The sequence below is a fragment of the Prionailurus bengalensis genome, chromosome B2 (genome assembly GCF_016509475.1).
Source record: "Prionailurus bengalensis isolate Pbe53 chromosome B2, Fcat_Pben_1.1_paternal_pri, whole genome shotgun sequence".
Taxonomy (NCBI): domain Eukaryota; kingdom Metazoa; phylum Chordata; class Mammalia; order Carnivora; family Felidae; genus Prionailurus; species Prionailurus bengalensis.
This window is the reverse complement of record NC_057349.1, coordinates 33,996,123-34,019,180: the sequence shown is the minus strand read 5'-3', so window position 1 is coordinate 34,019,180 and position 23,058 is coordinate 33,996,123. Positions and strand designations below refer to the sequence as shown.

General features: G+C 39.7%; 1 protein-coding gene across 1 annotated transcript in view; it reads left to right on the top strand.

Annotated features, from left to right (window-relative positions):
• The window catches only part of SRPK1 (SRSF protein kinase 1), an 82,591-nt gene that overhangs the window by 50,959 nt on the left and 8,574 nt on the right, over positions 1-23,058 (top strand). Inside the window, 9 exon segments of the mRNA XM_043592967.1 lie at positions 326-413; positions 4,439-4,545; positions 5,396-5,561; positions 7,308-7,333; positions 7,760-7,973; positions 8,350-8,769; positions 9,139-9,239; positions 17,717-17,824; positions 22,541-22,610. Of these exon segments, the coding sequence (XP_043448902.1) occupies positions 326-413; positions 4,439-4,545; positions 5,396-5,561; positions 7,308-7,333; positions 7,760-7,973; positions 8,350-8,769; positions 9,139-9,239; positions 17,717-17,824; positions 22,541-22,610 (1,300 nt within the window).

The following is a 23,058-nucleotide window of genomic DNA, read 5'->3' as shown; positions in this document are numbered from 1 at the left end:
TGTTGTGGTTGGTTTACATCCTGTAAAGTCTCCTTAATTCCTCATGGCCTGATAACCAGTGATTAATTTGGGAGGTACACTTTTAGTAGAAAAATGGTTGAATTAGAGCAACAGTCTATGTTGGTAGTATTTCCTTTTGTTAACTGTTTATTTCTTTGTCTATTTGAGCTATTAAAATTTTAGTATGTTTTTCTCATAGATTTGTATGAGTCCTTTCTTGGGAGTAGTTAATCCATTGTTACATGTGCTGCGGGTATTCCCTCCCCAACTATTGGGATTATTTCCATGCTTCTCCTTTTGCTAAATACTGTCTTTCTCACTTCAGGTTCGTAACTCAGACCCTAATGATCCGAATAGAGAAATGGTTGTTCAGCTACTAGATGACTTTAAAATATCAGGAGTTAACGGAACACGTATCCTTTTAAGAACCTGTTTGAAAATAAATCATGAAATAACCTATCTCGAAGAAAGGAACCAGATTTAATAAATAGCATTCGTCTCTTTCTTCAAGGCAAAGTACAAGCAAACTACTTAGTTTTATTGTAAGCTTCTGAACATAGATTGAATCATGTTTATCTTTGTATGTTATGATTTTTCAGAGTATTGCTTTAGGCTTTTTCCCCTTTACAGGCAAATTAAACCAACAAAAACTTGTTTGGTTTTTTTATTGTTTATTTATTTTTGAGAGAGAGCGAGACAGTGCAAGTGGGAGAGGGACAGAGAGAGGAGAGGGAGACACAGAATCGGCAGGCTCCAGGCTCTGAGCGGTCAACACAGAGCCTGACATGGGGCTCGAGCTCAAGAACCGTGACATCATGACTGAAGTCAGATGCTTAACCAGCTCAACCACCCAGGTGCCCCAAAAGAAAAGCTTTTTAAAAAAATAGCCTTGTATTAATAAAGGTTCTATAAGTTTTATCAATTAGCACAGAAATTTTAGTGGAAGTAATTTTTCATGATGAACACTGGGTAAAGAAAAATTTAACACATTTTATTATCTCCCAGCCTTCAATAGGGAAGAGGCTGTGCATGGGTTATGCTTAGAATCTAAACAGGTATGTGATCACATTCTGTCATGATGAAAAAACTGACTTGTTTAATGTTTTTATCTGGATTCTTAGAATTTTTAGAGTTGGAAGGAACCTTAGCTGATTTTTCTCTTACATAAGTTCATATCAGAGTGACATACACTGAGTTAAGAGGCGTTGCAATAGCCATGCTTATGAGGACCTGTCAGATTTTTCAGAATAAAAGATGTAGAATCTCACTTGGATTGGAGAGTCTAAAACTACCTGTTCATAAACTATTTAAAAATGTGAAAGGAAAGACGTTTCATACCTCTCATTTCTCCTATACCTCTGCATATTTTGCTTCTGTTAACACACATTATTAATTGCCAGTTATGGCCTTTATTAAGGAGGTGGGCTACATATGGTTCTGTATTATCATGTGGACTATGGTAAGAGATTTGAACAGAGAAGCAAGAAGAGAGAATAAGAGAACAGGTGATGATGTGAAAAGATTTTTATCTGTCATTCTGAATTCAGTTGTAAGTTATTCCCTTTGAGAAGTACAAATCACATACCCCTGATCTCTGAAGGAAACTGCTCCAAGAATCATCCATTTTAAAACAGGGTCTTATGTCTATTGCAGTCACTTTGTAGACGGTTTACTCTGTGTGTATATGTGTTTTGTTTTAACTGTTGAAATCTTCGTGGATTTGAATTTCAAGTTCCAAGATGCTTTCCGGATATTACCAGATGGTTTCTCTGTACTTTTACGCACCGAGTCCCTGTTTTATTTATTTCTCTTTGTCCTTAGCCCGTTTTCTCTCTGCCCTTCCTCCTACTTGTCTCCCAGCTGTCTTGGCTACTGCATTATTTGCTGCTACTAGAGATTGACAAGGATAAAATTCAGAGTGCTGAGTTAAGGGTTAATGGGTTGCTATTCTCCTGCCCCTCATCTCTGCTTACCACATAATCATGTCTGCATGGAGCTGTGTATCTGTATTTTTCTTTGCATCTGAGCATCTCCAGAGCACTGCCCTTTCTCATACTGAAATATAAGGGCCCTGAACTGGAAAGTTAATCATGTAGACTTCGGGATACTTGGTTCATTCTACTTTCCTGAGTAGTAAGGATAGAGGACTGATTAAAGAGGGTCAGCGAGTCTGTATATACTATTGACATTACCCAATGAGTATCAGTTATGGCCATCTATGTGACCTGCTATGTCTTTAGGATACTTCTTTTTTTCGAGTATGGATTTTCCTTCTTTTCCTAGCTCCTCTTACTTAAATCTAACTCTTCTTAGTTTTCAGCCCTCAATTTTTTTTTTTTTTTACACCATCTCCTGAAGAAACTTTTTCATGTATCATTTTTTCCAGTTTTTTGTTTGTTTGTTTGTTTCTTACGTTTTAAATATTCGGTCTTTTTTATATCACTGCTTACAAATTAAAATACCATTGTCCGGGTTGCCTGGGTGACTCAGTCGGTTGAGTCACCGACTCAGTCCGACTTAGGCTCAGGTGCTGATCTTATGGTTCGTGGGTTCAAGCCCCGCATCTGGCTCTGTGCTGAACGCTTGCTCAGAGCCTGGAAGTCTGCTTCAGATTCTGTGTCCCTTTCTCTCCCTGCCCCTCCCCTGCTCACACTGTGTCTCACTCTGTCATCTAAATAAATGTAAAAAAAACAAAACAAAAAAAACATTGTCATGGGTGCCTGGGTGGCTCAGTCAGTTGAGTGTCCAACTCTTGATTTCTAATCAGGTCATGATCCTGGGGTCATGGGATTAAGCCCCACATAGGGCTCTACACTGAGTGTCAAATCTGCTTGGAATTCTCTGTCTCTCTCTCTCTCTCTCTCTCTCTTTTTCTTTCTCTCTTTCTCTCTTTCCCTCTCCCTCCATCCCTCTCCCTGGCTTGTTTGTTCTCTGTCTCTCTCACTCAAAAAATACATATACCATTGTCAAATTGTAATACTTCTCTCAACAAATCAAAGATTGAAACTAGGGGGTGCCTGGGTGGCTCAGTTGGTTAAGCCTTTGACTCTTGATCTCAGCTCACTCAGGTCTTGATCATCTCAGAGTTGTGAGTTCAAGCCCTGTGTTGGGCTCTTCACTGGGCCTAAAGCCTACTTAAAATAATAAAATAAAAAGATTGAAACTAGGAACATAAGAGAATAATTTAAAAATCTGTTTTTCTGGATTTTTTAAAGCAGTCTACATTTTTAAAAATCCCGATTTGGATTTTGTATATACAAAAGTAGAGTAGCTTAATGAATATCCACAAACCCATTACCCACTTTAGGAGTTACCAACTCATCGCCAATCTTATTTTGTCTCTACCTCCTACTAATTTTGTGGCCAACCTTAGATATATTATTTTATCCATAATAATTTTAAAGCTTATTTATTTATTTTGAGAGAAAGAGGAAGAGAGAGAGCGAGCACGAGCAGGGGAGGGGGACAGAGAGAATCCCAAGCAGGCTTTGCACTGTCAGTAGAGCCTGATGCGAGGCTCAAACCCACAAACCTTGAGATTTGGACCGAGCTACCCAGGTGCCCCCATAACTGCATTTTTAAAAATGTTTTCAGCTTGACCGGTGGCATCCTCTTGAGGTCAAGACATGTTCCTCTTGACGTGTTCCATTACTGTTGTCACAGCAAGGTTTCCAGGTTCACGCAGGATTTGGCCATTTCTTTAAGGAGCCCAGGTTTTCCTTCAGTAAAGAATCTTATTTAAAGGAAGAGTCTGGGCACTGGGTCATTATGACATATGTATAGCTCAACTTTCCCATATGTAGAAACTTCTAGAGGTACAAGGTAGCAACATCTTACTACTAAGTCCCAGCAGTGCCCTGCACACTACTGGCTCGAGGAATTATTCCTGCTGTGATGATTGGGATGTGTGTACGTAATGAGAACACACGGTGGCACTAGAATCAAGATTAGTTTTGTGAACTACAGAGCATAAAGCAAGTCAGTTTCCTACTTTTAAAAACTGTTGGCATTCACATTTTTTTAGGTTAAGTTTTGGTACATTATCTCCTGCAGTTAAAGCAGAAGTTATTTTTCCTTGCTTTGAGGCTGTGAGAGTAAAAGTTGTTACCCTGGACATTAGTTTTTACATCAGGGAAAAGGCAACAACTTAAGCCTAGTGTGTTTCACTTTTACTACTCAGTGTTTTAATGTGCATAGTTTTATCGATAACCAGCCCCCCCCCCTCCAGAGTTTTCCATTTCTTGGATGTTTTGAGTAACTAAAGCATTAAACAATCTTTGGAATTCAGAATATTAACAGCTAGATATTTTTTTAGTCATATTCTATAACTTTTTTACTAAAAGAACAATACAGTAACAATTTCATTGGGATGGGACACATTTTATCTTGCTTCTTTCTTCTTTTGTGCTTCCTTTTCCCTTCCTTAACAAATTCCTAGATATCTGCATGGTGTTTGAAGTTTTAGGGCATCATCTGCTCAAGTGGATCATCAAGTCCAATTATCAAGGGCTCCCACTGCCTTGTGTCAAAAAAATTATTCAACAAGTATGTATCTTAGTATTTTCTCTGTGGTGATTGTTTTATATTCTTAAAGTGTCAGGAGTTTTCTATATCCAATAGAGTTTTTATTTTAAAAACTAGGGATTTTTTTTAATTGCTAAAATTAAGTGTTTTATTCAGTCCCTAGTGTTTATTCTGTGTTTAAATGTTTTAGCAATAACCCATTTCTCCCAGATTCATCTCCTATAATAGTCATTAGAGGGCAAGCTGTGTTCAGTGACTGATTTTGAAAATTTGAAAGTTCTGGTTGCAAATATTGATTATGTATTAATAGAAAATTGCTATGTCAAATTATTACTGTCTCTTTATATAACATTCAAGGGCATTTTCTAATATTTTAAATAACTCTCAATATATAGTAAAGAAGTTCACTCTCAGGCAAATATTAATACTTCAAGGGGCAAATAATTTGTTTGGATAATGTGTTTTTGTGGAAAGAGCTCCAAGCTAGGAATCAAAAGACCTCAGTTCTTTATCAACGAGGAAATGTGAATTAAGAGATATCTAAATCTCTTTCATCACCTATATTTTAACACTCAAAGGGCATATTGACTTTTATTCTTGGTCTTTATGTACTTCTTTAAATACCTCCAAATAGAATTAGCTTTTTAACACTTGAAACTTTTTATTATAAATAAACACTGACCTTTGTTCATAGTTTACAAGTAATCTTTCTGGGGAAGTTTGTGCTTTATTAAAAATGCTTTATTCTCTGTTGAAAACTACCATATTGTTTTTATATCTTTATTTTTTTAAATGTTGTATTGTGATTTCTTCCTTCTCCAGAAAGACTTGTATTCTGTGTTTGCAAGTCTACTGCTCTATTCCCATCCAGGTGTTACAGGGTCTGGATTATTTACACACCAAGTGCCGTATCATCCACACTGACATTAAACCAGAAAACATCTTGTTGTCAGTGAATGAGCAGTACATCCGAAGATTGGCTGCAGAAGCAACAGAGTGGCAGCGATCTGGAGCTCCTCCACCCTCTGGGTCTGCGGGTATGTTTTCTTTGAGGACTTTGGTCTCATTAGAAGTTAAGAGAAGTTCCTAGTTTTGTTCTATTACCAGTAGTTAAGTAAGGCACCACGCATTCCTTTAACGATAATATATGGTAAGTATTTATGTGTAAGAAATAATCTCAGCCTTCAAAAGACTTTTTTAATTCTCAGTATCACTCTCCTGTAGAAAGAAGTCTAGAGATTGTGTCTTTTAGGTACAGATATTTTGTATACTTTAAAAGCTAATTCATGTTCTTGTTTTAAAATGTTTTCCCTTGTGATTCAGTGGCCATTTGTTATGTGTTTACCTCTTACCATGATGATACATGCTTGCTTATAGATCCGTGAACTGTGCAGGGGCAAGATAACTTTGCTATCAAGAACTTGAGTTTAGGCATTGGAGTGGACAGACCTGGTTTGAGTCCTGGGCTTCATCATTGGCTTGGGTGCCCTGAGGGAGTTCTTGACTTCCTTTTCCCTCTTGGCAGGAGTTCTTGGGATTAGTTCCATGTGAAAGCATTTAGTAGGGTGCCACACAGTATTATGTGCTAATTAAATGATGACTATGATTATGATGATCTTTTGCCATTTGGGGTATAGATTTTAATATTAGTAGTTTTATTATATTTGAGGAACTTTTAGTTTTGAGGAATTTTAAGCTGAATTATCAGTTAACATAGGCTTTCTTTAAAAAGATAGACTAAAGAAGGGGGAAATGAGAAGTTAATTGATGGGCATAGAGTTTCATTTTTCCAAAATGGAAAAGTTCTAGTAATATTGCACAACAATGTGAATATAATTAACGCTGTTGAACTGTACACTTAAGAATAGTTAAGAGGGAGGGGCGCCTGGGTGGCGCAGTCGGTTAAGCGTCCGACTTCAGCCAGGTCACGATCTCGTGGTCCGTGAGTTCGAGCCCTGCGTCAGGCTCTGGGCTGATGGCTCAGAGCCTGGAGCCTGCTTCCGATTCTGTCTCCCCCTCTCTCTCTGCCCCTCCCCCGTTCATGCTCTGTCTCTCTCTGTCCCAAAAATAAATAAACGTTGGGGAAAAAAAAAAAAAAAGAATAGTTGAGGGAAATTTTACCTTGTGTGGCTTCTTAAAAAAAAATTTTTTTTTTTTTTTTAATATTTTTGAGAGAGAAACAGAGTGTGAGCTGGGGAGGGGCAGAGAGAGGGAGACACAGAATCTGAAGCAGGCTCCAGGCTCCGAGCGGTCAGCACAGAGCTGGATGTGGGGCTCGAACCCATGAACCGTGAGATCATGACCTGAGCCAAGTCGGACACTTAACTGACTAAGCCACCCAGGTACCCCTTTCAAAAAAATTTTTAAGATTCTACCTCCCACCTAAGCTAAACTAATATCCATAACATGCTGTATGACTCTAGCTCTTGGTGCTGTGCTCCTTTTAAAACAGACCAGTGCCAAGGGGAGGAAGTAGAGATGGGATTCCTGGATGGGAGTAAGGGGGTAGGTAGTTGTCTGTCATTTTCTATTTTAAACATACATGGGAATGAGATTTTTGCAGCAGTAATAATGGAAAACCAGAAATGGGGACTTGGATTTTATCTGGAGAAGAATTTAATTTATTTAAGCTTATTTTAAGTTTGTCAACTTGTATATGCATTATTTTTTTTAAAAATGGTACTTCTACCAAAGTTGCTTTAAAACAGCAGTGTCCTTTACAGCATAAACTTATGTTGCCTGCCAAATACCAGGATTCTTACTTGATTTTCTTTTCTTTTCAGTCAGTACTGCGCCCCAGCCTAAACCAGTAAGTATAAGGTGTTTCTATGTTTAATTCTGATCTGTGGGCAGTGGGTAGGGATTTTTCTGTTAGAGATCACGGTTTGTTTAGAGTTTGAAAAACAAAGAAAATATTCCTGCGCTTCTATAATTTTTTCCAATAAATTCCCATGCATCTTTAACAAGTTTGTACTGGTGAGGCTTCTACGGACTTGAGTGTGCCTGAGAGTAAGCCAGCCCCACAGACTGATCAGAGGACCAAGATTTATTGTTAATTTTGTTTTTATTTGGTTTCATAAGAGTATCCACATTGTTTACGTTAATGAGAAACTTAAGTGCTATGTTAGGGAAAGAGTGAAATTTAATCAGGAAATATTAAAGTTAACAGTTATCTCCAACTGGGGGTAATGGATTAGCCACCTGAAGGCTTTATCTGTTTGTAATCTCCGCCCAGGCTGACAAAATGTCAAAGAATAAGAAGAAGAAATTGAAGAAGAAGCAGAAGCGCCAGGCAGAATTACTAGAGAAGCGAATGCAGGAAATTGAGGAAATGGAGAAAGAGTCGGGCCCTGGGCAAAAAAGACCAAACAAGCAAGAAGAATCAGAGAGTCCTGTTGAAAGACCCTTGAAAGAGAACCCACCTAATAAAATGACCCAAGAAAAACTTGGTATAAATAGAGCATACACAAAAATTTACTTTAACATTAATTTATCATTGTTCTATAATATAATGGTTTCATGCATAAAGCACATCTCTGGGGGTGTCCTTATACAGTAAGAGTACAGAACTTTCATAAATGGTAGGCAGGTAATATTCAAATGTAATTTCTGACTTTTCTATGGAAATGCAACATAGACTTCATTTTGCAATTGAGTAAGGATAAGAAGATCTTTGTCCTTCCATAAATAGGTTTTAGATGTTCAGTCATGTTTTTATGTCACCCTGTGTAAGTTCTAGAAAACGTTTTAATCTTATGGAGAAATTTTTTTGTTCTTTCACTCATACACATACACATACATCCTTTTTGTCTGTTTGTTCCTTAGAAGAGTCAAGTACCATTAACCAGGATCAGACACATATGGAACGTGGTGTAGAGGGTGGTGCAGCAGAGATTAATTGCAATGGAGTAATTGAAATCGTTAATTATACTGAGAACAATAATAAAGAAACATTGAGGCTTAAAGAGGATCTACATAATGCTAATGACTGTGATGTCCAAAATTTGAAGCAGGAACCTAGTTTCCTAAGCTCCCAAAATGGAGACAGCAGCACATCTCAAGAAACAGACTCTTGTACACCTATAACCTCTGAGGTGTCAGATACCATGATGTGCCAGTCTTCACCAAATGTAGACCAGTCATTCAGTGAACAGGATATCAGCCAGCTTCAAGAAAGCATTCGGGCAGAGATACCCTGTGAAGATGAGCAAGAACAAGAACAAAATGGACCATTGGACAACAAAGGTACCTGTGCAGACATACTTCCCCAGTACCCTTCCCTGAATAGCATATTCATGAATTTCTAAACTTAAAGTACCATTGTTTTTATGCATAAAGCTTTATGGCAGGCACCAGGTTACCTTCCGTGTGTAAATTTTTAGCTAATTTTGAACTGTATTGGTCAATGTAGTGGATACACAGCATTTTGTTGCCCTGAAGGCAGAGGTAGGTTTTAATTCCATAAACTGAGGATGTTGTTTTTTTTATCTTAGAAAATTTAGAGTGTAGGTTGCCAGTCAAGGGCCCGAGTATATTACTTCAGAGAGTTTTATTAGTCTTTGGGTATTTCTGTGTTCACTAACCAGTGTTACTGATGATGCCTATTGTCTATAGGAAAATCCACTGCTGGAAATTTTCTTGTTAATCCCCTTGAGCCAAAAAATGCAGAAAAGCTCCAGGTGAAAATTGCCGATCTTGGAAATGCCTGCTGGGTGGTAAGTTAAACTTCTCTTAGTGCTGTGTGTTGTTTGTTTGAATTTTTTAAGTTTATTTTTGAGAGAGAGAAAAACAGAGCATGAGCGGGAGAGGGGAAGAGACAGAGGGAGACACAGAATCCAAAGCAGGCTCCAGGCTCTGAGCTCTCAGCTGTCAGCCCAGAGCCTGACATGGGGCTTGAACTCACAAACCGTGAGATCATGACCTGAGCCAAAGTTGGACTCTTAATCGACTGAGCCACCCAGGTGCCTCCTTAATGCTATGTTTTGAATGGCATTGACTAGACTATTTTGAATAGTGACTATGAGTGAATGAGAATTTGGACTTTAATTGTGCTAAGGAAGAAAATATCTGTAGTTCTGTACCCAGGTTGCCAGTTAACATTTTGGTGCATATTTTTTCACTTTCTTCTTAACCTTTTATTACGGAAAAGTTCAAATATATTTACAAAAGTAGAGAGAATGGTATAATAAAACAGTCTCCACTCCCACTCCAGGTACCTGTCACCCCGATTCAGTAATGTTCACTACTGGCCAATCTTGTTTTATCTGAATTTTTACCCACTTTCAGACTCACAACCCTTATGTTCATACTTCCCCCTTATTTTCAAAATTGGCATCTAACTTATTAATTGTAACCTTTGAATGCACCTAACATTTTGGACACTTTTCTTTGTTAACCAGATATTTGCATCAAATTCAGTTGGTTGTGTAGCTTTCCTTAATGTACTCTAGTTTCTACACATTTTTGATAGCTCTTTGTGGTGAGCATCTTCACTCTTCAATCTTTTTGTGGTTGTCCTTAGGTTGTGTGCCACACATAAAATTGCTGAGTCAAAGTTGGGGCTCTTTTTTAAAGAGTGTTTTTGTTTTTGTTTTTTTTAATTTTTAATTAATTAGTTTATTTACTTTTAAGAGGGAAGGAGGGAGAGAGAATCGCATGAGGTACAGAGAGAGGGGGAAAGACAGAGAGAGTATGGAGCCCAGAGCAGGACTTGAGCTCACGTGATGTGGTGCTCAAACTAAGAACTAACAAACCGTGAGATCATGACCTGTGCCAGAGTCAGATGCTTAAATGAATGAGCCACCCAGGCATCCCTTAAAGGGGTTTTGGTGTATATAGTGTCATGTTGGGTTTTTTGTTTGTTTGTTTTTAAGGGTTTTTTTTTTTAAGGTTTTATTTTTATTTTTATTTTTTTAATTTTTTAAAAAAATTTTTTTTATTTTTGAGACAGACAGAGACAGAGCATGAGCAGGGAAGGGGCAGAGAGAGAGTGAGACACAGAATCTGAAGCAGGCTCGAGGCTCTGAGCTGTCAGCACAGAGCCCGACACAGGGCTCGAACTCACGAACCGCGAGATCATGACCTGAGCTGAAGTTGAACGCTTATCCGACTGAGCCGCCCAGGCGCCCCAAGGTTTTATTTATTTTTGAGGGAGAGAGCTCACACTTGTGTGTGCATATGCACAAGTGGGGGAGGGGCAGAGAGGAGGGACAGGATCTGAAGCAGGCTCTGCTGTCAGCACAGAGCCAGATTCAGGGCTCAAACCTATGAACTGTGAGATCATGATCTGAGCCGAAGTGAGATCACTGAGCCACCTAGGCAGCCCTATACTGTCATGTTAATATAGTTGTTTACCCAGTTAAGAATTTGGGGAAGGGCATTATTTTAATGGATAGCTTATAAAAATCTACAGTAGAATGCTTTGTGCATAAATGACACGTACTTAGAGCCATATACTGTGTAAACAGGAACGTTGAAGATTGTTGAGGCAAAAACTATGCATGCTTGAAACCACTTTAATAGGTTTATTTATTTATCTATTTAATACTTCAAATTTCCTGTGGTATCCTGTACCCAATGGTTCATACTCTAGGAGGATATCACTTCTAGAATATTATGATAACCTTTGAGAAAAAAGTGAAGTCAAGCTTAGCACTGACTGGTAAGAATGGGAAAAAGCTTTTCACAGAATGAGAATTACTCCACATACCTCTGTCTGGTCCACGCCCCCAAGGCTTCACCTGGATGGCTGCAGTAGCCTCCTGGCTCTCCGTGCCTGTGCCCCCTACACACTGTTGTCAACACAGCCATCAGAGCGATCCTTTTAAATGTGAGCCCTGGAGGCTCTTTTCAGAACCTTGCAGTGACTTCCCTCAAAATGAATGCCAAAGTCTTTACCAGGTCCCACACACCACCAAGCCAAAAACACTTACCTTCCTTCTGCCTGGAATTCTCTTCCCAAGATCATATGCACAACTCACTCCCTCATTTTCTTCAAGTTCCTATTCAGTTGTCATCAGGGAGCTCTATCTATCCCTGAACACCTAACATAATTAGCAGACCACCACTCTCCAAACCCATACCACCTTCATTGTATTAATTCATGTATTTTCTCTTTCTGCCTCTCCCCACTCAATTTTTTTTTCTCCATAGCACTTCTCACTCATGGTCTGATTCTATATAGTTGTTTGCTTAATATTCCTCTCCCTAAACATATGTCCCATCACAACAGATTTGTTCACTGCTGTATCTATAGCGCTTAGAACAGAACCTGGTACATAGGAAGTGGTCAATAAATACTTCAGTAAATGAATTGTAAAAAACACATTGGCTGTGTCACAAATATCGCATGGTACGAACATCAAATGCTTGTCAGTTTCTGCCCACACTATATTCAAGTTTCTGTGCTTTTGTGTTTAGAACACCTTCCTCCATAATTGTCTTACCCATTTGGCACACTGTTCTTTATTCTGATACAATTTTTCCTGTCACTTTTGCTACCACAAGTATTCTTTTTTCTTTTGCATGTCTTTTCTCTTTTGTTAAAGTGTCTCTGTGCCAAAACGACTTTGCAGTCTTTTCATCCATTCACTCTTTCAGCAAAGGTACTGGCACGTGCTCTGAGCTGGCTACTAGGATGCAGCGGTGAGCTAGACACAGGCGTCTTGCCCTGCTGGGTCCTGCTCAGATCTCACACCTTACTGATCTCTGCAGCAGAGCAGAGATTTAATACGATTTTCAGATAGCTTGATTTCTAAAATATTCGTGTCAGTTATGCATGTATGTAATTTAGATGTTAATTCAAAAATCCGTCCCTTTGCCAAATTTTTCTCCCCGTGCGACAGTATTTACCTTTATATCGCTAATAAATAACTTGGCTGTATTGCTCCCAATTTTTTTCTTTTTCAATTTTAGGCATTATTTCTTCCCTCTGGAAAATAGGACTTACGTATCACCACTGCAACCACCCACCGTGTTCCAGATTTAATAGGATTTTGGCTAGTTAATGGTTCCATGTTTGCATTATTGGGACTCTAATTCTATCAAGCATAAATTATACTGATTCCTTTTCCCTTTCTGCCTAACACTGTGTTTCATTTGCTTGGTCATCTTTGCACTACTTATTGCCCCACACTTCCACCCAGTGGTATAAATACATATACTTTAATGCATACAGATACCTCAGGCACTCTTTCAACTTCTTGCTGAAGAGCTCTAGCTTGGAACCTGGAGACTTCATCTGTGTTCACCTGTTGGATTGCCTTGTAGGCCTGCTGCATTAGTGTCATTTGGATTTCCTTTCACCATCATCCGGGAGATCATTATTACTCTCTTTCTGTATCCCCTACTTTCTGTCTCTCCGATCTTTTTTTTAAGTAGGTTCCATATACAATGTGGGGCTCAGACTCACCTCCTTGAGATTAATACTCTACTGACTGAGCAAGCCAGGCACCCCTCACTGATCTTTCTTGGTTTACTCCATCTTTTTGGTTTTTAGTTTTTGTTTGTTTGTGGGTTTTGTTTCATTTTGTTTGGGGAGTACATGCAACTTGCAGTAGCTTCCTAAGAAAGGGTGTATGAAACTGGGAGGGGACACCTTGTATGTTTGCTAGTGTCTCTCCTGCTTTCACAGTCAGTTGGCTGCATGTGAAGTTTTAGGTTGAACATAATTTTCCCTTGGAATGTTTGTCTTGCTCCATTATCTTCTAGTTCCAGGACTAGTTGCTGCTGAAGACCAACACCATTCTAATTCTTGATCCCTTGTATGAAACCTTTTTCCCTGTGAAAGTCTGTAGGGTTGTTATTTCACACTGTTGTGCTGGGTCTGTTTTTATACTAAGAACTGGTATGTACTTTTCATATTGAAACTCTAGTTCCTTGGTTTTGTCTGTCTACAGTCTGTCTTTTCTTCTCCTTGGTCTCTCTTCTCTAGCTCTGAAATCTTATTCAAATGTTAGACCTCCTAGGCAGGTCCTGTCGTACCTTTCTCTCCTATTTTCTGTCATTTTCTTTTTGCTTTATTTTCTGGGAGATTTCTCAACTAGTTATTACAAGCTTTATTTTTTCTCATTTCTCCTATTATATTTTTACTTTTCAAGAGTTCTTGGTTCTCTGATTATCTGTTAGAGGATATAGTTTATTATCCTGTTATTGACATTTTCTTCTTCCTGTGTGTTGTCTGTTGGCTTCTTTCTGCAGGAAAATGGGGGGTTCAACATGCACTTACACAATCACTTAATTTCCTAGTTTTCAGAATGGTGCTCTCTCCTCAACTGTGTGGAGCATCTTCCAGAGACCCCATTTTACCCATTTAGAGAAAACCTCCAAATGATCTGTCTGGCCAGGGAAGGGGCTGTTAGATTGCACTATGCCCTGTGCTCTGGAGCCCTGTTTCTTTTAATTTTTTTTAATGTTTTGATTTTGTTTTGTTTTGTTTTTTGAGAGAGAGAGAGAGAGAGTGTGTGTGTGTGTGTGTGTGTGTGTGTGAGCAGAGGAGGGGCAGACAGAGAGGGAGACACAATGTGAAACAGGCTCCAGGCTTCGAGCTGTTAGCACAGAGCCCCATTATGGGGCTCAAACTCATGAACTGCGAGATCATGACCGGAGCTGAAGTCGGACGATTATCCAACTGAGCCACCAGAGGTACCCCTGGAGCCCTATTTGTTTAAAGGATGTTTTAAAGCAGTGTTTCTGGTTTAAATCCCACCTAATACTGCCCAACTCTGAGCCTTGAGGGGATATACATCACAGCGCTCCTCAGCTTTAACCTGCGGCTTATTCTGTTTTCTTGGATCCACTGAGACATTTACCAATGATCTGTTCCATCTTGTAAGTTTTAACGCTCTAACTTCTTTGCCATTCTCTCTGTCAGTTTATGCTTTAAAAATTAACACTGGAGGGGCACCTGGGTGGCTCAGTCAGTTGGGCATCTGACTTCGGCTCAGGTCATTCATGATCTCGCAGTTTGTGAGTTCGAGCCCCGCGTCAGGCTCTGTGCCGACAGCTCAAAGCCTGGAACCTGCTTTGGAGTCTGTGTCTCCCTCTCTCTGCCCCTCCCCTGCTCACACTCTGTGTGTGTGTCTCTCTCAAAAGTAAACATTAAAGAGAATTTTTTTAACAAATAAATAAAAATTAACACTGGATTCTCTACTAAGTGGGGTTTTAGGAGCGAGTGGATATGTGTTTGTATTTGATCCACTTGATTCTTGACCTCATTTATCATTTACACCATCTTTTTAAGGCACTAATGAGGCACAAGGAGTAAAAGACAAGTCCCTTGAGCAGCATGTCCATTTTTCTAAATGTCTCACTGGACCCAATCCTAAAATGCATGTATGTGTAAAGGCTTTCCCATACCAAGCAATTCTTGGGGCACCAGGCTGAGAATTCAACTCAATTCTGACACTACCAGGAGATCAGTGAGATTCCACAGGTAAAGCGCTCAGTCCCACAAGACCTCCTTCCACTTCAGATGCCACTTGCAAGCCCAAGTTACCTGTGCTTCTGACCAACCGGCTACAAATTGGAAGCTTAACCAGCCCCTCCAAGTCAGGATGCCGGTCACAAGTCCTGGTTGTTACCTGTACTTCTGACCAACTGGCTACAGATGAGAAGTTCCCTCAGCCCCCTCCTTGGGTTTGACTGACTTGCTAGAATGGCTGACAGAGCTCAGAAAAACATTTACTTCACTACATTACCGGTTTATTACAAAGGATATAACAACCAGAGGAAAAGAGATGCATAGATGCTTGTGTCCTCAGCTTGGGGCCTGCCCCAGTACATATGGAAGCATTCTGGTTCCCCAGAGTGGAATCTCCCCAAACCCACCCCTCCTTTTGGAGGAAGCTTCATTACATAGACATGATTGATTAACTCATTGACCATTGGTGATTGTTCAGTCTCTAGCCCCTCTCCCCTCCCCAGAGATCAGAGGGTAGGATTCCCTCTATTCATGGTCAGTTCCTCTAGCAACCAGCCCCCATCCTTAGGTGCTCTCCAAAAGTCAGCTCATTAACATAAACTCAGTTGCAGTGGAAAGGGGCTTCTTATGAATAATAAGACACCCATTTTACCTCTACAGCTCTGAAGTGTTTTCTGGAACTGAGGACAAGAGACCATATATAACAAATATGCTATTACTCTTACTGCTCAGGAAATTCCAAGAATTTGGGGAGTTGTGAGCCGAGAAGAGTGGATGAAGACCAAATGTATATGAGAAATACATTTTGAATCACCAGTACACATGAATGACCAAATATAAATGTGTCTTATAAATTACAGCATCACAGTTGCCTGCAGTACATCCCACTTCAAACTCCATCTCTGAAGCCATTGTCTTCTTCTAAAACCACTTCCCAAAGTCTCTCCATCTCGTTTTCGTCAGCAGACAGCTGTCCCTCTGCCACTAATAAGTTCCTTTTGGCTCTTCCTTACTGTCTCTCACACATAGCCACTGAATTTTTGAGTTCTGCTTATTCTTTCTGTGGCCATCCTTGGGTTTACTTTTCCCTCTCCTATTTCCACAACCAGTGATTTTCATTACCAAGCCTAAATCTGGCCGCCAACCAGAAGCAATGGTGTCCTAAGATGTCCTGTCAGTCTTCTTACAGTCTTCTTACTCTCTTGTGCGCTAACACACAGTGGTGCCAGATGAAATCCAAACTCTAACCTAGCAAATTAGCCGTTGGCTTCATCAGATGTCTTTCTGTGCCTTTATTGGTGATGCTCTCTCTACCCGGAGTGCAGGTCTTTTGGTCTTTTGGTCAATCTTAGTCCCTTTAGAGCTCTAGTCAATACTGGTTTTCTGTCTGAAACTTCATCTGCCTAATTTCTCCTCTTCACAAGTGCCCTTCCTCGTTTTTGAATTGCAGTAGGATTGGAGAATCGTCTTCCACACTTTGTTGTTTCATGTTTTAATATTATCTGAATTTTGTTTTGTGTGTACGAATCATTCTAAGCTGCTGCTTCCTGCAATATTTTTTATTACGGCCAACTTCACACCTATACCAAAGTAGAGAGAATAGAACAGTGAAATCCGGTGTCCTGACGCTAATATCACCCAGCAGCTATCAAGTCATTGACAGTCCTCTTTCATCTATATACCCACTCTGCCACCCACTCGAGGTTATTTCGAACTATATCCCAGGTATCTTATGTTCTTTCATAAATACAGCTTTCCAAAAGATGATTCTTTCAGGTAACCATGACACCATGGTCACACCAGTATCAAGTATTCCGTCAGTTTTGCTAGTTACCTTGGGAACATCCTTTTCGTTTTGTTTGTAACAGGATCCAAATAAAATCCATGGATACAAAATTGAGTACTATGTCTCTTAAATTGCTTTTACTTCAGAGGTTTTCCCTTCCTATACGATTTAATGTGTTGAAGAAACTCCAGTTGTTTTGCTGATTGCATTCTCATAGTGCTTGCCATGGTCCCTGTTTCCCCAAGAATCATGTTTGGGTTTTGTGGAGGAGTGAGGGGGACAGAGGAGAATTGAGGGCAAGAGTTCTTTATAGATGGTGCTTATAAGATTCTTGAAAATTGAAGCCTAATGTCTTATTTCTTCATAATGAGCGCATGGCAAGGAAGGTTTGAATTGACCCTATATTGGTCTCATTCATTTGTTCAAGTACTTATTAACTTTAGACAAATGAACAACTTAATTTTTGTTGGGGGTAATAGTTTTCCATTTCTTAAGAAGCCATTGTTATTCCCCCATCCGTGCATCTATATTAAGGTTAGACTCCATGTTTGCAAAAATAATTTGATGTGGATGGTGTGTTAAACCAAGGTATTGTTTGGAAGTAATAGCATCAAAATGATAACCTTAAGAAACTTGGTGCTCCTGGTGGCTTAGTTGGTTAAGAGTCTGCCTCTTGATATTGGCTCAGGTCATGATCTCAGAGGTTCCTGAGTTCTAGCCCCACGTCAGACTCTGCACTGACAGCATGGAGCCTGCTTGGGATTCTCTGTCTCCCTCTCTCTCTGCCCCTTCTCTGCTTGTGCGCTCTCTCTTTCTCAAAAATAAATTAACTAATTTTTAAAAATGGTATCTTAAACTAGCTAAATGAAAACTGTTTTGAGGGAAAACTTCAGAGAATTTATTTTAATCTCCATTAAGTAATTGTGACGTGTTACTTTTTAGAGTAACTGAATTTTAAAATACTGTTTCTTTCTCCATTTACTCAGCACAAGCATTTCACTGAAGATATTCAAACAAGGCAGTATCGCTCGTTGGAAGTTCTGATAGGATCTGGCTATAATACCCCTGCAGACATTTGGAGCACGGCATGCATGGTAATGTTTTTTCCCCTTGACCTTGTTATGTGGTAGCTCTGTTATGCGGTATGTGATAGCTGATACGTTACGTCACGTTACGTTACGTTACGTTACCTTAACGTTATGCGGTAGCTCTGTGCCTTGCTCTGTTTGCTGATTTTCAGTAGACTAGTGAATTTTACAAACAAGAAAATAAAACTTTTTGTGACATCACTGGCAGTCTAAATTTTCTGTCTGGAGAGGTAGAAATTCAAAAGCTAATTAAAAACATCTGGCATTCCATTTGGTTCTGCCAAACTGCTGTTGCGCTGAAGGCACCAAATGTTTCTTACTGCTGCTGGGGGTTAGGGGCTGTTAGAAACAACTGCTAAGGTGGTACTGTTTTTGATGAGGAGGTTACAGGTACCCTTGCCCTTTCAGCTCTCATCTGTTTTCAGATCAGGGAAACCCCTGGAAACTACTTCATTCTGTACAGTTTGACAGTTCCTCAGACATGTTTACACCCCACAAGATGTGAAGCCCAATCATCCTAAGATTCTTAAATGGCTACTTTGTCCCTGGCAAACAAGTACTCAAGAGGTCAGATTTAGTTGATACTAAATGGTTTCCCACAAATAGTCTATGTTAGAACACGTTCTCTTGTTTCCTGAAATAGAGTATACTCTTTCATTTGTAATTGTGTTTCTTCACTTGTTTCTCTTCTACGAGGTTGTGAGTGTCATGCTGACAGGAATCGTGGCTGTTACGTATAGCTAATTGTGTGCTTCAGGGCCTGGCCCGTTATGAGTGGGTACTTACAGTGCAGTTGTGGTGCTAACTACCCAGAATTCTGGCAGACTTCGTAGAGTAAGGGCATAATTTCCCACAAGACTGCCTTCATTTCAGACACCAGCTGCAGACTCTGGAGTCCACAAGCCACCTGCTTTTCTGACCTACCGGCTACAAATTGGGAGGTTCCATTATCCTTTCAGATTCAGTAACTTGTTAGAATGACTCCCAGAATTTAGGAAAGTGTTAAAGCTGCTATTACAGTTTTGTCATAAAGGCTACAAATCAGGACCAATCAAATCAAAGCATGCCTAGGGTGAGGCCTAAGAAGGTACCAAAGGTGAAGCTTCTGTGTCGTTGGGACGTGTCACTTTCCCACCATATCAGTGTGTACCACCACCTAGGGAAGTTCACACAGCTTCAGGTGCCCAGTTTTTTTTTACTAAGATTTCATGACTTAGTCATGATTGATTGAATGAACTCCATCTCCAGCCCCCATTCCTTCCCTGGAGGTTAGGATAATGCTGGCTCAAAGCCCCAGTTCTCACACAGTTGGATCTTGTCCAGTTAGGAGGCATATCCAGCCCCCATCTTAACTATGTAGGGGAGGGTGCCATTAAGTACTCATCACTTGGAAATTCCAAGCGTTTAGAGGCTTCCTCTAAGGAAACAGAAACAAAGACCAAATAGATTCTTTATTATATAAGCAGTACTTAGTACATATTTGTGGACCATCAAATGAGGAAACTAAACCAGAAACCTGTTAAACTGTCATTTCAATTAACAATATTCACAGTCAGCTCTGGGGAAAACTTGAGAAACTACAGACTAGAAGATCATAGATTTCTTTTTTTTTTTTTTAATTTTTTTTTTTCAACATTTATTTATTTTTGGGACAGAGAGAGACAGAGCATGAACAGGGGAGGGGCAGAGAGAGAGGGAGACACAGAATCGGAAACAGGCTCCAGACTCCGAGCCATCAGCCCAGAGCCTGACGCGGGGCTCGAACTCACGGACCGCGAGATCGTGACCTGGCTGAAGTCGGACGCCCAACCGACTGCGCCACCCAGGCGCCCCGATCATAGATTTCTTGATACGCACATTCCTGAAAAACTATGTCTTCCAGAGATAATAGAGTTAAAACTGTGTTGTTAATATGGCATGACCTTGTAAATCATTCTGTTAGGTAGGGTGTATCAGGGGTCTTTTAAGATGGCTGACTGCCTGAAATGTAAGGTTTGGTACTGTGCACCAGATGGAAGAACATTGGAATAAAATCTAACTTCTTTTAAAGTTTTATATTTGGAAGAATTTGATTTGCTAGAGAAAATACGTGCTAGAGATGCCACCATTTACAAAATATAGCTAGTTTATAGATGACATATGATTTATTATGATGTGGTTCTTAGTAGGAGGTTAACTGTTTAGGGCAGTAGGTCCTGCATGCTATTTAGTACATTAATACTAAGGCAAAAAAATAAAAGGGGAATTAACCTTGCCTCCCGTTAAATGGACCAGCTCACATGCAGGAAATTTCTTGACCAAGGGAAGGAAAGCACTTACCTGATATGACAATATTGTGAAAACTTGAGCCCCACTTGTTCCCCCAAATTTCTCTCGTTTTGCTAATAGACCTAGAAATGTTGCCTTACATTTAGCCATAACCAGAAAGTAAAAACAAATCCTGGAATATCAGAAGTGCCTGAAAGCGATGGGTCATCCTGCATCTGATACAATTAATTAATAGAAAGATTAGACCCTCTCTGAGAGAGAGTGAGTTTGCCTGCCACATTCGTGATTGAGACTACCGAGTTAGAAGGGCAGTTATGAAAAGGGAATGTTCTATGAAGACCATTTAAGAGTTGATAAAGAATAGATGTTTTTAAATCCTCCATTCTGTGGATTTTGACAACTATACAGTGACCTATATCTACCACGGGAGTATCCTGCAGAATGGTTCCACTGCCCTAAGATTGCTCTGTGCTCTGCCTGTTCCTCCCTCTTCCTCCAGCCCCAGCCCCTGGCCACCACCAATCTTTATTGTCTTCATAGTTTTGCCTTTTTCAGAAAGTCATAGAGTTGGAGTCATAAAAAGTGTAAACTTTTCAGATTGGCTTCTTTCACTTCATAATATTCAAATATTTAAGGTTGTCCTTTGTCTTTTCATGACTTGATGGCCCATTTCTTTTTCAACACTAAATGATACTCCATTGTCAGGATGTGCCAGCTCACTGGATTGCATAACTGATGTTGCCTATGTACGTCAGCGTGACCCTGACTATCACAGAGCAGGCTCTTTGGTCAGCGTGAGACAAGGGCAGGAGTGGGAATTAGGAGCCCCTACATTCTAGAATGGGCTTTTTTTGCTTGTCACTTTGGGTCACAGTTTTCTTCTCTGCAAAGGGAAGCGTATTCAACTAAAGTGTTCCGTAACCTAGAGCTTCCGCTAGTTTCGAATTTTGGTACTGTGATCTTTTGGTTTGGTTTGATTTGTGGGGGGATTTTTGCTATTACTTACAAAATGGTAACTACTAGCATCTACCTTATGTTCCAAAAAATAGTTCTGTCAGAGAACTTTAGGTAACTAGTTATAAGTATCTAGATGAAAAAAATTTAGAAAATACTAAAGTCTTAGAAAATTTTCTTTACTTCTGTGAACTTTAATTTCAGGATATTTACTGAGCTCCCACTCCGAGGCTTTGAAAAAGTACTGGTTTCTGAAGATAGTAACAAACTTTGATGAATAAGAATTAACAGGGGTTTTTTTTCCACTTTGGGACTGTAAACCTCAGGACAGTAAGGGGGTGGGGGTAGAACACATATCAGGGTCAGTTTCAAAATAAACTGCTGGGATGTAAAACCAGCTATGCCTGGTAAGAAGCCATAGCATCCCTGACATTTTAGGGACTGTCCTGAAACTTCTAGTTTTGTGGCCTGGGCGGTAGTACAGTTCAGGTAATGTCTTGAGAAAAGCTGTCCCATGGGAAAACTGCAGAAGCGGACACTGGCAAGCACTGAGACCTCCATCTGGGTCCGAGTTGGAGAGTGTGCTCCGGAATCCACCCCGTGGTTCCTGTAATTGTCTGGGCCACTTAGTACCATCGACTCGATCAGAATTGACCCGTGACTAATGACTTAGAACTGTACTTTTATGCCAATTAGGTTCTTTATAAAACTGCAGTTGTATTACTTGTTTTTAATCCATCTTTTTATTCAGTGAAAGATTAACGTCACTCACATGCTGTCTTTCCGTACTGCTTGGCACATATTCTAAAGGAAATTACTTTTTCACGCTTCTTGAACACTGTTTACAAGAGCTTTTCTTGTAGAAGACGTGCCTTTCTTTCCTCGGTGGTGAATGCTAAATGTGCCAGTCACATAAAACATGAATTGCTCTTGACCACATTTACACCCAACCTTTTTCTGATTTTCTATAGACCTAGGAATTGGAAGTTCTATCTAAAACTTTAGGGAGTATGTTCCAAAGCAAAACTTTGAAAAACTATACTTTTTGCCAAATAATAGTCATACGTAGGTAGAGATGTGTCTGTCTCAGTTTTTTGGTTTTGACTCTGGGTACAGAATCTTAATTCCTAGCCATGTGAAATTACAAATAAGAGGAGCTGCTCTTCTCGTGAATAATTTAATAACTTAGAACCACCTTAATATCCCAATGTGCCCCACTCAGCAAAAAGATAAACTCAAGAGAGCTGAATTGCTGATGGGGGAGGGGATAATCCATATGTTGATGATGTTATTGCTGTTTTCCTGCTTCATTTTACTAAGATACAGGTGTGGAAGGAAAGCTCTTTAGGAATAATCTTAAGACATTTTTTTTTAAATGATCATCTGTGGCTTTTCCAGAGAAGGAAAAAAATTACTTCATATTGAGCCAAATAGCAAGCAGTAAGCTTCCCAAAGGCTTCCTGTTGTTGTTGCTTTCATACATTGTCCTCTTTTTCTTAGGCATTTGAACTGGCCACAGGCGACTATTTGTTTGAACCGCATTCAGGGGAAGAGTACACTCGGGATGAAGGTGAGTCCTCTTAACTGAGGATGTCTGTGCATGTAGTTACACTTGTGTGGCCGTGTGGTTTGTAGTACTGAAGAACTTAGTCTTTTTAGTATGCTAAGAATATATAAATCCCAGAAAAGATAGAAATATAAGATGTTTTATATTAAGTATTAGATATACTCAATATTTTATAGTAGCTATTAAAGAACTCTGTGAGGATTAAGAGAAAAGGCTACACATGGTCAAACTAAAAATTGTATTTACCGGGTAATTTCTTCTAAAACATCTAGTTATTTTCCTTTCCCTATAAATCAGTGATTCAGTCTTTACCCCATTTGAATTACCTGTTCGTCAGCTTGCTCACTTATGCCTGCAACTTTATTTGGAAGTCAGTAATTTTATAGGCAGACATACGATTTGGATGGTGTTTGTGAATGCAGAGACTATATCCTATTTGTGTACATTCTAC